General features: G+C 45.1%; 1 protein-coding gene across 9 annotated transcripts in view; it reads right to left on the reverse strand.

Moving 5' to 3' along the window:
* Positions 1–1280: 1280 nt before the first annotated feature.
* The window catches only part of TMCC3 (transmembrane and coiled-coil domain family 3), a 66458-nt gene continuing 51523 nt past the window's right edge, over positions 1281–16215 (reverse strand). For 4 of the 9 annotated variants that reach the window (XM_061125913.1, XM_061125907.1, XM_061125895.1 and 1 more), the window contains 3 exons: positions 10636–11552; positions 7940–8075; positions 1281–2527 (listed from right to left, as the gene is read on the reverse strand). In XM_061125913.1, coding sequence (XP_060981896.1) covers positions 2225–2527; positions 7940–8075; positions 10636–11552 — 1356 coding nt within the window. In that variant the 3' untranslated portion in view covers positions 1281–2224. Of the gene's footprint in view, positions 2528–7939; positions 8076–10635; positions 11553–12909; positions 12995–14852; positions 15168–16215 lie in introns of those variants that run through there. The other 5 variants (XM_061125889.1, XM_061125874.1, XM_061125883.1 and 2 more) reach the window with 3 other exon arrangements.

Below are 16215 nucleotides of genomic sequence, written 5' to 3' on the forward strand. Positions count from 1 at the left end.
TCCAGGAGGCAGCTTGATTCAAGGGCATAAGTTACATCCAGCCCTTACCCACATGGAGACTGAGGCCCACAGACAACAGGGAACGCTGGCCATGAAAACAGAACCAGATTCCTTCTCTGGATCCAGAAGCTGCCTCCATCTCCTTGACTGGATGGATAGAGACCAGGGGAGAGTCTTGGCAGTGAAAGGGGACAGAGCCATGAGAAGAGGTAGGACTGTAACTCCCTCTTCCCTGAATGCAAGATACTTGAAGCCAAAGATTTCATGAAACAATGTTTATTGTTTTAAATAACTCAAGTCTGGAATTAGATGATAGCCACAGTTGCTTACATGTGACTGGACTAAAACCACTAAACTGTAAACTTAAAAAAAATAAAAGCAAGCAAACTTGAGTTGTATTAAGTCTCACCCACTGGACTTGTACCAGATGTTCAACAGTTCCGTTCTCTCACACCATGGCCTATGTCGCTTTTTTAAAGGAGATTTTCCTAAGAGCACGTGTGCATGCAAAGTCGCTTCAGTTGCGTCCGATTCTTTGCAACCCTATGGACCGTAGTCCGCCAGGCTTCTCTGTCCATGGGATTCTCCAGGAAAGAACATTGGGGTGGGTTGCCATGCCCTCCTCCAGAGGTCCTTCCTGACCCACCCAGGGATCAAACCTGCATCTTCTGCGATTCCTGCACTGCAGGCAGAGTCTTTTCCGCTGAGCCACCAGGGAAGCCCTATTTGCAAAAATATTGCACTTAAAATTTAAATCCAGGTCATTTGATGCTTTCTGGAAGATAATGTACACCAGTACTCTTCCTTTTGTCTTTAGATAGCAAAACAGCTGGTGGGAGGAGGGGATGAACCAGTTTCCATTAACATCTTCTAGAGCTTCTTTTTTGTGACAGAGAAACAGATTTAAAAGAGTATCATCTGGGCTCAAGAGAGTAAACGACATCCCCCAAATTGGTTAAAGATGTTGACTTCTGCATGCTCTCACCTCGGCAGAAGTGTGACCGCTCCATCTACTCCCTTAGAACTTATCCTAAGCGACAGAGGGCAACCTTGGCTCAGACACCGAATCTAATTTATTTTATTCTTGCAGGTCTTTCAGGGTCTGACAAGGACCCTCTCAATCTTCACCCAGGTCACCTGCACCCACTGGTCTAGATGCCACCCCCTTAAACCACATATCCTATTTTCTTCCCTTTTTCCAGTGTTCCCACTTCAGGGCACTTTAGCTTTAGAAACTATGATCCTGTTGTCCTTTCTTGAAGAGAGAAAAAAAAAAAAACTTGAAACGTGAGCAGCCTTTTTTATTTACTGAGTACACGTTGCCAGCCCTCACAGACTGAATAAAATGAATCACAGAAAACGAAACACATCCTGAGAGGGGCTGATCACAGTGAAAATTTGCTGGAACACAAATACAGTGCTTTCCGGACCTCAATTAAAGACACAGTTTGAAGAGGGATTGGGGAGCCTCTCTATATGCCTGGAAGGTGGTGCGTTAGACAGTCAGTGAGGGTGGAATCAGGACTATGGCTCCCTGGGTGTAAGAAGGCAAGACCCGTTCATAAATCCTCACGTCTTACCATTTAAAGAGCAATGGAACACTAGGTTAGACTTTCGATGGACTAACAGGTGAACTGTAAGATCCCCTCATGACAGAGGGTCACACACAGTTGGCCAGGGTGGACACGGGGCGCACAGTGGACCAACGGTCAGCAGTGGACAGTGGGACAGAACACACGGGACCTACTGTGCTTTCACAGGCCCCACAGGCTCCAGGGTCACAGTCTGAGCTTCTTCCCCTCCCCAAGTCCTACCACGGCTTGCAGGACTCGAGGGGGAATGTAGCCCTAGCAACGGTGAAGCTCACGATTGACAGAGACTTAAGAGAGACAGAAAATCTCTCTTCTTCTGGGTCACTGACTACTCCCGAGTGCTTGACAACCAGAGGCCGACCGTGCTGAGCCGGGCAGGCGGCAGGAAACCAGGGCTGATTAAGGCAGTGAGCAAGGTGGGGAGAGCCTGGAAACAGATTCACCGTAACCACGCACAGGGACCCAGCTGGCGAGCGCCACCGAGCGACGATAACTGTAGTTATCTGCAACGCACAGCCCCGGTCCTTGTATTCGTCCGTCGGCAAAAATGTTCATTTTAAAATTTGGTAGTATGCACAGAGTTTTCTTTAAAATAAAAACTTGAGAGGATGTGAGGACAGGAACTGGAGACTTCATCTTGGTATTATTATCCTTTCTATGGCACACAGAATGTGGTCCCAGTTTTTACAAAATATTGCAAAGAGAGTCACAGCGAAGAAGGTGCCCAGGATGTGGAAGCGGCTCTTCATCATGGGCGAGATGAACTTGGCGATGGTGGACACGCACACCAGGATGACGGTCATGAAGGCCAGGACGACGTTGATGCACTTGCCCAGCAGGACTTTGGCGTTCACCGTGTCCGTCTGCAGGGCTTGCTGCTCCTGCTGGTGGAGCTCCAGCTTAGAGATGCGAGTCTGGCAGGACTCCAGGGCTTCCTGCGGGTGAGAGGGAGAGCGAGGATCAAACGCTGTTGGGGCAACATGGGAGCGTGAGCCGGGACGTGCATGAGGCCCGCCCCGCTCAGGACGCTGCTACTGGGGCAGCTTCACACTGACGCTGGTGATAATGGTGGTGATGACAGACAGGTGTCAGACAAGAATCCCAGGGCTCACCTTATCCTGCTATTCATGGATAGAACGAGCATGTATCTACAACCGTGAAATACCATGAATAAGGAATTTATGGGCAGGTATTTTGGTTTTTGGCCACACTGCATGGCATGTGGGATCTTAGTTCCCCGACCAGGGATCGAACCCATGCCCCCTGCACTGGTGGCGCAGGGTCTTAACCACTGGATCACCAGGGAAGTCCCACGGTTAGGTATTTTGACTCTGCCCATATTTAGAATAAAGTGCATAAAATACTGGCATCTGGTGGAACCCTCACGGACAAACCAGAGGAAGGGGTGGGGTCCCGTTCTGTGACAGGGTCTACCTCCAGAGATGGAGGAAGTGGCATCTCCAACCCCTGGTCCTCCCGCCACTGCTCCGAGTCTGCGCACCCGCCGCAGAGCAGAGGAGGACAGCGGGAGAGACAGGACCGTGCTCTGCGGGCTCTCGCGGCTGCTCTCTGAGCGCTGCGTCCCCAGGGCCCGACCTGAGGCCATGCCTTCTCCCGAGGTCTCTGCCTCGCCAGCTTTGATTACTTGTACTCCAAGTACATCTCCAGCCCAGCCCTTGTCTCTTCTGAGACCAAGCTGTGTGTCTACATGAGTCCCTGACATTTCCATCTTTGCTGCTGTTTAGTCACTAAGTCATGTCTGACTCTTTTGTGACCCCACAGACTGTAGCCCACCAGGCTCCTCTGTCCATGGGATTCTCCAGGCAAGAATACTGGAGTGGGGTGCCATTTCCTTCTCCAGGGGATCTTCCCAACCCAGGGATTGAACCCACGTCTCTTGCATCTCCTGCAATGGCAGGCAGATTCTTCACCTCTGAGCCACCAGGGAGGCCGTGACATCTCCATCAGAGTTTCTCAGAAGCACCTCAAATGCAATGTGGCCAGTTCTGTATACATGTCCTCACCATCCTCACTCCTGCCATCAGCCCTGTTGCCCTTCCAGTTCCTTTTCTCAGAAAACAGCACTTGGTGAACCAAATTCTCGTATGAGAAGCATGAGGGGCATTTCCTGACACCCTTCTCATGATCCAGCCCCACCCACGCAATGTCTGGTATTTATCCTAACTGGTCTATTTATCTCCCCGCCCACAGTAACCCCCCACCTAAACCACCAGGATCTCTGCCTGCGATAACTTTATACTCATTTCTCTGCACACCCTCTCTATCCTCAACCTCATGAATCCACTATCCACACAGCAGCCCAGGTGATCTCTGAAAGATGTGGATCTGGTATGGCTCTTCTTGTAGAACCTTTTAAATCTTTAACATGGCCCAGGCTGAGCCACTCTCTCATGCCAAGCTTACCAGATAAGCCCCCTTCCTCCCCTCTTCACTGTGTTCTGGACATACTGGCTTTATAAAGTGCTGCAAAGGACCGTGTTCAGGGCCTTTGTACATGTGCTGTGCCTAAAAGGTTTGTCTCCCCACACACCACCCGCTCCACCTTTCGGGTCCTATGTTGATGGTCACGTCCTGAGGGAAGCATTCCTGGACCCACCAGACTGTCAAGCCCCTCTCCAGGCCTCCTCCCCAACCGGGGGACCATACCTACACTGCACTGTTACCTCCAGCAGGAGGCACAAGCTGGCCGCATGCTCCAGAGACTGAATGCCACTAAGGGGATACGAGGCTTGAAAAAGAGAAGAAACATACACCTCCCAGGAGAAAAAGACCTAAGTGGAGGCAGTACAATGACCTAGTTTAGTTCACCAGCCTACATTCTAACTCATTTCCCGATATATGTTTGCTCAATTAAAATCCAGTCATGTTTTCAGATTTTAAACAAGCATAATGGCGCCAACATTGATTTACTTTCCTTCTTCTGAACATACTCTATGGGCCAAGGGTTCTCTGTTACTATAGTAACTTTCATCACACAGGCTACCGACAAAGAAGGTAAAATTTCTTCAGATCTTCACATTCTAAATAGCACTGACTTTCTACACCAACAGGCAAGGACCCTCCGAGTCATGTATTCTTTTAAAATGCTTAGGTCCACAGAGAGCATCCTCTGTTTTAGGCATGGCATGGAAGTGGTGATGGAACGGGACAAAAGATGACCATTTTAGGTAAATGCATTCATCTGTGATTGGGGAGATGATTTACATATGCAGAGTAGGCTGATTCTAGAACTGCCTTAGAACTTCTGTCAAATTTTTAACCAAAAGAAAAATTCAAGAAAATTAAGCTGTCAACTGTAAGGAATTTTGGTCACAGCAGCCACTAAGAAATTAAATACTGGGCCAAAGTAAGTACTAAATTTATTGGGGATAAGGACAAAGGACAGGATTACCTTTAAACTTTTTATTTCGAATTCAGGGTTAAAAAAACTCACTTGCTCTTTAAAACAACAATAAAACCTTTGTATCCTTATAGGCAACAGTTACCCTCATCTATACTACTCCATCACCTTGTATAGCCCTGTCTATAAGCACAAAAAAACAAGAAAGAGGAAGGTGAGCAGGCCCAGTCACCAAAGCCCCAAGAAATACAGCTACTCATACATACTAAATATGAAACTGACCAGCATCTATTTTTTTGTCTGATGTGTCAGGTAAAGATTTAAGTATTTCATGTGTCTTATCCCATTTAATCCTTCTGACAGACTTCTGAGGTAGAGCTCATTAATATTTCCATTTTACAGATGAGGAAGCTGAGGCATAGCGCTGACTTGTACAGGGTCACAGTAAGAGACAGAGGCAAGATTCTAATGAGAAAGACCCTCCGGTCACTCACACGGATATCCCCTTTGCACTTCTGAGCTACAGGTAAAACTAGAAAACGGTAAAATGAAATCTTCTGAATTTTTAAGCTCTCTTTGAAGTTCGCCACCCCCCCCCCCTTATCTTACCCCTTCCATCTCTAAAGTATATTTCTTTAAAAAAGGAATAACAATATAAACCCAAACAATCCCCTAAATAAGCTAACCATATATAATGTTTAGATATAAGCCAGTGGAATCCCAGATGTAGCTAAACAGCATGCTCTAATAAAATGAATGTGCTATTTGCCTGGCAACACGTCACATTTAAGCAGGTTCACATCTTTCACACCAGTCAGCAGTGAAGTTCAGTCTCCTAGCCCAGAGCAGAAATCCACTTGGTGTCTTCTGCACCAAGGTCCTCAGAGGCAAACAAGCCTGATGCTTTCTTTGGCTCTCAGCATCGTCCAAGCAGACAACTGGAATTAGCACAGGCTCAGCTCTTGACAGGAAGGAACAAAACATGGGCAGCTGAAACTCCGGCTCACACACTGTGGGAGAAATCTCTGTGTCTCAGCCCCTTGTAAAGTGGGGTTGGAGAAAATAACCACGCCTACAAAGAACATTTGTAAAACTGAAGCTGAGCATGACTTGGATAGCACTCTTTTTTTGTTTCCTTTTTTTAAAAAAGGCAATCTATGCGAATGTAAATCACTGCAGCCACTATGGAAAACAGTATAGAGGCTCCTCAAAAAATTACAAATAGAACTACCATGTGATCCACAAATCCCACTTCTGGGTACATACCGGAAGGACATGACACTAGCATCTAGAAGAGAAACTCACACCTTCACATTTATTACAGCATTACTGACAATAGCCCAGACATGGAAACAACCCAAGTGGCCACTGATGGATCAATAAAGATGTGGTACACACACACACAGGCATGCTATGCAGCCATAAGAAACAAGGAGACGATGCCATTTGCAACATGGATGGACCTAAAGGGTATTAACGCTAAGTGAAATGAGTCAGACAGACAACAAATACTGTAGAATCTAAAAGGGGAAGGGAGGTGAAATGGGTGAAGAGGGTCAAAAGCACAAACTTTCAGCTATAAGATAAATGAGCCCTGCAGATGTAATGTACAGCTTGCTCACTATAGTTAACAACGGTGTATTGTGTATTTGAAAGTTGCTGAGAGTAGACCTTCTAAGTTCTCATCACAAGAGAACAAATTTGTAACTATGTGAGGTGACGAATGTTAACTCAATTTATTGTGGTGATATTTCTGCAATAGGTACACATATGAAATCATTATATTGTACACTTTAATACAGTTGCATGAAAATTGTGTCTGAATAAAAACTGGGGGGAAAAGAAGACCTTTTGGAACCCCCAAAAAGGAGCTCAAGAAGCCTAGGGCTGCTTCACTACAGCATTGTTGTTCAGTTGCTCAGTCGCGTCCGGCTCTTTTGCGATCCTATGGACTGTAACCCATCAGGCTCCTCTGTCCATGGCATTTCCCAGGCAAGAATATTGGAGTGGGTTGCCATTCCTCCTCCAGGGGATCTTCCTGACCCAGGGATCAAACTGAGGTCTCCTGCATTGCAGGTGGATTCTTTACCATCTGAGCCACCAGGGAAGCACCATGAGAGCATCAGTATCACATTATCACTAGAACATGCCTTTGTTTATACTGATCCATTTTCCTCCATCCACTGGGATCCCACCCACCCCTTCAAAACCCACCTTCTCCAGGACTTCTATTCAGATTCATTACTCAAGGACTATTTGTAAGACCTTGAACAAGGTCTCTGCACCTTGGTCTCTACATCTGAGAAATGGGGAGAGGAATAGGAGCTATCACAAACAGAAACAAATGGGCATACAGACATCTAAAGTGCTTTGACAGTGCCTGGCACAGAGTATGTACTCAAGTGCTTGAAATTCCCACAAATATGAACGCTGTTATTTTACAGATAAGCAAAGAAACTTAGAGCTTGCTCAGGACCAGGTAGCTGGTAAACAGCTGGGATTGAAATCCAGGGTCTGATCACTTTGTGGCCCCTGCCCCACAAGTCCATAGCTTGCTGGGCACTGCATGCCTGAATTTCTGATGCTTTCAGAGCCTACACTCATGTAACTTGGCCCTTGTTCATGTTGTCTTGAGCCCACTGGTAGCTGTGTTCCTTTTGATTTCTCACCTAGGCAAGCATGTTGAAGGCAAGGTTTGTCTCAGGTTTTAAAATTTGTAACAATGTGGTGATGGTGGGGGAGAGTAGAGTACAGGTGACAGGCTTGGGGTAGATAAAAAATAATTGTTAACTAACTTAGGCAGAAAGCAGACAGACTATAGCTTAAAGTCTATAACATAAGCTACTGGGGTCAACAGGGTAAAGATTAAATGTCTGCCCCTCAGTGCCAGAAATCCTTCCAGGCTTGGGGGTAATATATTGGTTTGTTAAATGAATGAACAGCTGGGAAGGGCCCGCGGGGGCTCTGGTGGGGGAAGGAAAGGCACCTGGATGTCCCGCGAGCGCTCGTAGGCCTGGTAGGCCACCTTCTCCTCGATGCTGGCTAGCTGCTGCTTCAGGTTGGCCGTCTCGTGCTGATGCAGGTCGGTGAGGTCATGGAGCTGGTCCTCTAGTCGCTCGTACCTTTGTAAAGAGATGAATCGATTCTGAGCGCGACATTTCAAAAGTGTACGGACGGCCCTTGGAAAATGACATCCTTTGTGCCTACTGTTGCCACTGCCCTGTGGCTTGTTCTCCTCCAGGCAGACTGAGCTTCCAAGAGTAAGTCTAGCTGTAGGGGACATGCTTTTGGATAATGCTGAACTCTAGCTCTAGAAAGGACTGGTCTCTGCAGTCTTAACTCTGTCCTCACTACTGAGGGTTCATGCAAACCAAATTGGGCTTTTCCACCCACATCACACCAGCACCTTGGCGGCTGTGGGGACAACAGGACAGACCTCATCGGCTGCTCATTTGGGTTGGTCAGGAGACAGGGCTGTCAAGAACCCTGCTCAAGGCGAGGACCCACTGGCATCCTGGTGCTTCTCCCTCTTTTGACTGCTCAGAGCCTGGTAGTTCACCGCCATAGCTCTCATGAACCAGAGATCTATAAGGAAAGGACCAGTTTCTAGGCTGGAGCCACTTCCACTGATTTCCCAGTGTGCATGGTAATAGTGAATACATGTCTTAGTTCTTAAGTGCCAATAAAAAAAAAATTCAGCTTATTACAAATTCAATATGGCTTAACAGGTGGCAGTTCCAAAAGTTCAAATCTAAAGTAAGAGAAGCACAAAGATTCCTATTCCCAATGCCCAGTCCCCTCAGAATAGGGGAATTTTTTCTTTTATCTGAAAACTTATATAATGCTTATTTTGAAACAGGAAGCACTATTTGAGGAAGATGCATTAGCCTGGATGACTTTTGAGTAATGCCAGTTTTAGACACTTCATGTAGGTCACTTGAAAAAAAATCATTTAAAAAAACACTTTAATACAGATTTAATGATCATTCTTAGGTAGGAGATGCTCAATGTTGGAGCATGCTCAATGTTGGAGCAGCTTGTAGCTGCTCAATGTTGGTGTTTGTAAGCAAGCCTTTTAAAGATCTCTTAACAGATGAATGAATAAAGAAGAGGTGGTACACACTGACAATGGAATATTACTCAGCCATAAAAGAGAATGAAATACTGCCATTTGCAGCAACACGGATGGACCTAGAGATTACCACACTCAGTGACATAAGTCAGAGACAAACATCACGTGATATCGCTTATATGTGGAATCTTTAAAAAAAAAAAAGATACAAATGAACTTATTTAAAAAACAGAAACAGGCTCACAGACTTGGAAAACAAACTGATGACTGTCAAGGGGAAAAGGTAGGGGAGGGATAAATTAGAAGTTTGATACTAACATGGACACACTACTATATATAAAAGAGATAATAAGGACCTACTGTATGGCACAGGGAACTCTACTCAATACTCTGTAAAAGCCTACATGGGGAAAGAAGCTGAAAAAGAATAGATATATGTATCTGTATAACAATCACTTTGTGTACACCTGAAACTGACACAACATCATAAATCAGCTATACTCCAATATAAAATAAAGATTAAAAACAAAGATCTCCTAACGTAAGCAATATAGTGAGAGACTAAATCAGGAGGATCACAAACATAACTATATAACAAAATGAGAACCAAAACTGTTTGAATGGATATTTGTGACTTGAAATAAAACTTGGACCCAAACAGAGCTGTATCCTAAACTTCCTGAATGGAATTAAAGTCAATATTATTCAGAAAAAGTGTGACTCAAAAATAGTTCTTATGTGACAAAGAATCCAAAGTCAAAGATGTACACAGAAAGTTTTAAAAAAATTGTTTCATAAAATGTAAGAGCTGAAAAAGCCACGTATCTAAATTAACACTCACATAAAATCACATATCAGATATAAAACAACATGTAAACTAAATTTAAAATTTAAATCTTATAATATGTAATAGGCATTCACTGTTTCATCTGTATTTTTAGAAGTTTACATTCACTTGACAAAAAAACCTGAGGGGGGATATTTTTACTGGGAAAATGGTGGGAAATCACCTCATATTTGGGCATGTACACTTCTTAAGCAAGAGGCACCAAAAAGCCAACCATATATAACATCTGAATTTAAAAATTAGCTAGTATAATCCACAAGATTTGAATTTTTAAGTTTCCTTTTGAAAGATTTTCATTTAGGGCGAAAGGTTTATTAATAAGCAAAATGTAATCTCACAAAAAAATACATTATATAAAGATTTTGAGATTTATGTACCAAATAAAAGCTACCTTGCTGGACCGTGAATTTGTTTTTTTACTTGACAGTTACTACGGGGGGAAACCAAATACAGATCTTGAAATTAGTATACTGAGATCTCGTAACAACTGTCTACTGAATCAGGAGCTTAATATGCACGTGAGTCATCGACTATATGGTGATATTTTAACAGACCCACATGCATGTGTCTTTCTCTAAGCTGTCGAGCTTCAAGTTGCAAATTACAATATTTAGAATTGCAAAGTACGGAAGGAACTCTTGGTTCCTAAATGCCTTTTGACCCACATTCACATTTTTTAAAAAATACAACCATCAGCATATCACTTTCAAACAATCTCTCCAATCTTAGAAACTCAAGCTCCTAAGAGCAGAGCCTGAAATACCTGTATCTCTCCTCCTGCAGTGTCTGAGAGATGAAGCCGTACTCCCTCTTGAACTGCACTTTGAGGGCCTCGATGTCCTCAGCCAGCTGTGCCTGGGTGTCCTTGATCTCCCGAAGCTCCTCCAGGACGGCCGTGAGCTTGCCCTGGCTGTCCAGCGTGCCCGAGCCCCCGGCCGCGAACGACTGGTTCCCATTGCTGTCGCCGGAGCCCGACGTGCCGCTCGAGCATTCGTCATCGCTGCCGTATCTGGGCTTGTTCACGATGGTGGCGCTGCCCCCGTAGACCCTGGCGCTGGCCTCGGGCCGGAACTCCTCCAAGGAGTTCTTCAGGTGGGCAATGTTGTCAGCACTGCCGAACTTATTCCGGATCAAGTTGGCGAACTCTCTGGACTTGTTGAAGACAAACACGGGAGGGGTGAGGGACACCCCCGGCATGCCCGACTTGCTGCTCTCCAGGCTGTGGGGGGCAGTGCGGGACTTGGCCTGGGCATCCTTCAGAGAGGGTGGGATGTCCTTCAGGTTATCCTTGGCAGTGTCCTTGGTGCTCCGGAGGGCCCCGTTCTGCTCGAGCTCCCGGAGCTTCCGGTGGTACTGCTCCAACTTCTTCTGCAGCTGGGCGATGGAGTGAGCTGACTTCTGGTTCTTCTTCTCAAACACCTGCTTGATGCGGCCAGCCTGCTGCTTGTCCGCGCTGTCGACCAGCTTCAGATACTCTGCCACGTTCCCATCACGGGACGTTTGCTCAATTTTTATCTGCTCTGTGACCTTGAGGATTTTCTGTCTCAGGCTGTCTGCACTGAGTTTGACCTTGTGGAAGTCCAGGATGCCATCCGGTACATCGAAGTTGAGGTTGGTGTCCGACCCGCCTCTGCGGATGTTCAGGGGCAGGCTTAGGGTATTCATGTCATGACGTTCTACCTGGAGGAGACAGTGGGTGGGGGGGGAGCAGGAAGCATTTTTAGACTGGAAGTCCAAGAGAGTGTCACTGTGACTGACCCTGTACACACACAACAGACACACTTTACGCCCCAGATTTTCAAGCTGCAAGTATTCGCCAGATAAAAACTCCCTATTATCCTCTCAAGTTGAATGAAGGACAACCCAACTCCTTCCTGCACTCATGTACAGGCCCAGTGAGATTCAGCTCTGCCAGGATATCCAATGTTCTGTCTGATTAGATGGTAAGTATCTGTTGCCAGGGTAGAAAACCCATCACGGGATGATGTTATCAGTCCTCATGGTTTCCCAAAGTGCCCAGGTAAGTGGAATGCCTGCCATGCCCCATTCACAGCGAACTTCACCACTGTGGGAAATGTACTCAATTCAGAACTCAATCATTTAACAGGAGGACAGAAAAATAAAAAAAGAAAGCAAAGTTCCAGTAGGTACATTTGTCAACACAAGGATCATTTTCTTAATGGAACCATTTAAACAGATGTGATAGAATAATACGGTACAAGACTAATTGAGTAATACAATAGCAATATTTACATGTGGAAACAAATAACCCAAACCACAACCAAAGCGATTATAAACAACCACAGTGACAATACTAAGACCATGTGAAACAGCTTTCTCACTCAAGGGCCACCAGGAGAAAAGAACTGCATCACTGAGCACCCTGGCCAGGGCAGGTGACTAGATTCTGCTCGAAAAGGGAAAGGCAAATGGGGTCCGCATGGCAGGCACTGGATGATCGCAGGGTTGGTCTTGTCTGGGCCTCACCATCACACCAGGCAGAGAACATGTTGTATCCTTATAACACGTAGAAACAGGGACTTTAAGAGCCAGGATTTGAATCCAACACACTCTACCTCTGTCCTCTTTACACGTCAGGACACTCTTGTCCCTAGAGGACTAAAAACAGGTCTTTACAGCATCTGAACACAATCTCTGAACAAAAATTCTTAGGCTCTAAACTGAAGCATCTTACTTGTAAAGTTGACAATCTTTTGATTAGAAGATGACTTGATATAGAGTCTTGGGAGATGGGATGAAAGACAATGTTCAGCTCAAGTAAGCTTTTTTTTTTTTTAATGGGAGAATAGGCTGACACAGCCAAAAATTGTAATGACAATAACAGACCTCATACTGATCAAGTGACCCAGGCTCAAATGTGGACCATTTCCAATAATTAGCATTAACCCTTTGCCATATGCAAAACCCTACCCAGTGCTTTTTCCATGGAGGGAGGCCAGTAGCCCAGGGGGACACAATCCCAGGTCAGCGGGTCAGTGGGCCTCCTTCACAACTTAAAAAAAATTTCTTAACTTACTTCTTGGCCCCCTCTTTTCACACACGACATGGCTGTAAGACATCCTGGTTGCTTTCTTTGGCAGATGAGCATCACATAGGAAAGGCTGGAAGGAATTAAATGCCAGATCACTATAAGACTGTAAAAAACGATAAAGGAATTGTGACTTCACCTGGTCAAGGGGGAAGGATGGGTGTAGGAACTAAAGAAGGTATATAATGATCACCTTCAAGTCCTGAAGAGATGACCACAGGAAGCTCAAGGAAGCCAAGCACCTATGGCTCACCCCATGGATCCAAACAGGAATAGGCTCAAATTACAGAAACAAAGGATGCACTAAGCTGAGGAAATGTTTACTTTGGGCAGACAGAGTTAATAACAGTATAACTGCGAGGTTAGAAATTCAGTTTCACTTAAGATAGCCCATCTGACCATGCTGCTCTACTTCTGAGAAAATCTCTTTGGCTCTCTAATGCCTCTCAATTTATTTAATACAACCTGGCCACTGTTAAGGGCCCAGCTTATCTGTCAGGCCTCCACCATGCACCTGATGAATGTCAAACATCTTAAGAGAACCATACAACCCAAAGTTCCCAGAATGTGTATGCATTTTCTATGGATTTCCTCATATGCATGGTATTCTCAATGGCAGCTACATATCCACTTCTGGTTATCAAAATTCAGTATATTCTTTATGATCCATTTCAAATGCTACTTTTTTCCTCTGAAGCTTTTCCTAGTCCTGTCAGAAAGCTGCCTGTCCTTCCTGTGAAGCTCCATAGCGCTCTTGCTTCATTTTACTCCGCCTTTGAGCACTCACCCACTCCTCCAGGGGAAAGGTGGTGTCGCAACTGCCCCAGCTCTAGAGCGAGCTCTGTCCCTGCTTCACAAGAGGCTGTCAGTTACATGCTTGCTGAACTACAGTGACCTCATCCTTTATTCCGGAAGAATCTACACTGAAGTCATTTAAGACAGGGGTCCCGAACCTCCAGGATCTAATGCCTGATGATCTGACGTAGAACTGATATAATAATAATAATAATACAATTAAAGTGCAAAATAATTGTGACGGGTTTGAATCATCCCCAAACCATCCCCGCCTCCACCCTAGGCCTGGAAAATGTCCTCTTCCACAAAACCAATCCCTGGTGCCAAAAAGTATGTGGATCCCTGATTTAAGATATATTTGAAGGGACTTCCCTGGTGGTCCAGTGGCTAAGAACCCACTTTGCAATGCAAAGGACACAGGCTCAATTCCTGGTCAGGGAACTAAAACCCCACATATCATGGGGTAACCAAGCCCCTGTGCCACAATCACTGAGCCTGTGTACCACAACAAACACCCAGTGCAGCCAATAAATAAGTAAATAAAACTATAAGCTACATTTGAAGAGAATAAAAAAATGGCCTTAGAAGTTCTGTCCAGACAGACCGACAATTTCAGGTAAAGACATTTTCTTAATACCTAGGTAGTAATTTCTACATCATTTCAACCTGATTCAACTGATCAGATTTTTCTGAGTATCAACATGCAACATGAAGCACAAATAAAAACAAGGACTTCTAAACCTTAAGCTTAATATACATGCAGAAAAGAGCGTATTTGAAAAGAATAAAACTCGAATTTTCACACAATCTAAAACTAGTGTAACCAGGACTCAGTTAAAAAAAAAAAAGAACACAAGCTCCCCTGCGCCTCTGTCAGTCACAACATCACCCCCATCTCCAGAGGTAACCACAAGCCTAGCTTCTAACAGCACACATTCATTTTGGCTAATATATCATGTAGTCCTCTTGTCTTTTTTGCTCCACATCATGGGAGTCATAAGGAGAAAGGCTCCTGTCACTCAGATAAAATCAGATTAAGTTTTTTTTTTTTTTTTTTAAAGAAAACAAAACCCTGCTAGACATTCCCTGTTAAGAAGTTCACCACCTTGGAGGTTACAGGGGCTCTTAACCCTTACCTTACCAACACAGCAAGAAGTCATCACCTGTTCTCTTCCTTTAATTCTCAGCCCCACAGCAGCTGCCTATCCAGCCCTGGTGTCTCGGGGCACTGGCCCAGTTCCCTCACAAATGCTGGCCCCGGCCAGCCGCGTACACAAGAATGTTTGCACTCAGATGGCTGGCTGACTTCTGGCTCACTTTAAAGTTACAACAATGCCTGGCACGTCCTCGAGAGTCCAGGTGGAGGACAGCAACCGTGTCTAAATCTCAATCAATGACTCTTTCTGCTGGCTCGCAAATCTTAGTTAAACTTCTGATGAGGGTGGAGAGCTGAAACTTGTGCTGGGCTGCAGGCTTCAGCCTTTTATAGCCCAGACTCTACAAGATAATTAACAGTCAGCACACCCATGCAATCCCTGACCTCAAGCTGGGGCTGCAGGTACCCGCTGAAGAAAGCTGAGTGAGTCCTCCAGCCACCATTATCAGACTTGGCACTGAGGTCATGGTACAAATGCAGCTGTTTCGGGGCTGGGGCCCAGGGAGGAGGATAAAGGTCCACAGCTCGCCCGGAGCCAATGAGCTTGGGGACCAGGTGGGTCAGGGCACATGCGCTCCAGTGCTGGCACTGGCATTCACCAGCTGTGCGTTCTCAGCTATATCTAATCACCTGTGTGGTCTCTGATTTCCTAATCTACAGAATGAGGAGACAGAACCAGACAGCTCAGAGCTAACACTGGAAAATTCCCTGAAGTGTACGCCAAGCTATCTTGACTGTGAGAGTGCATCACGGGATCATCAAAACCCTGGACATGAAAGACAGACTGCTTTGGTTTCCATCTTGGCACCGTTCTTGGGAGCTGTGTGGCCCTGGAAAAATGACTTAGCCTCTCTGTGCTTCCTCTATCTATAAAATAGAGATAGTGATTCTTTGAAGAGCTGTGAGGAATAAATGGACTAATTCGCATGAAGCACTTAAAAGACTTCTTGGCACAGAAAATAACCATTTTGGTTTCAATAAGATGTTCTGTTGTTTATCATCCCTATGTTACTTACAAATGTACCTATATAAAAACTAAAAGAAAAACAAGGTCCAAAAGGCTAACAGTGGTTATCTTTGTCCTGTGGGGTTATGAGGAGCCATTCTTTTTACGATGCTTTTGTATTTTCCAATTTTTAAAAAATAAGGAACCCAAATTACCATTGTGGTAGAAAAGACGCTGGTTTTAAAAATGACTGCTAAGCTTCAGTTCTCTTGGAATGATTTGTCTATTATTACCTTACATGAAAAGCAGACCACCAGCATTCTAGTGAAAAGCCATTCCTCATAATGTTTCCCTTCTGGCAGCAGTAACATTTCCACTGTCTCCTCAGTGTTCTGGA

The sequence above is a fragment of the Dama dama genome, chromosome 3 (genome assembly GCF_033118175.1).
Source record: "Dama dama isolate Ldn47 chromosome 3, ASM3311817v1, whole genome shotgun sequence".
Lineage (NCBI taxonomy): Eukaryota > Metazoa > Chordata > Mammalia > Artiodactyla > Cervidae > Dama > Dama dama.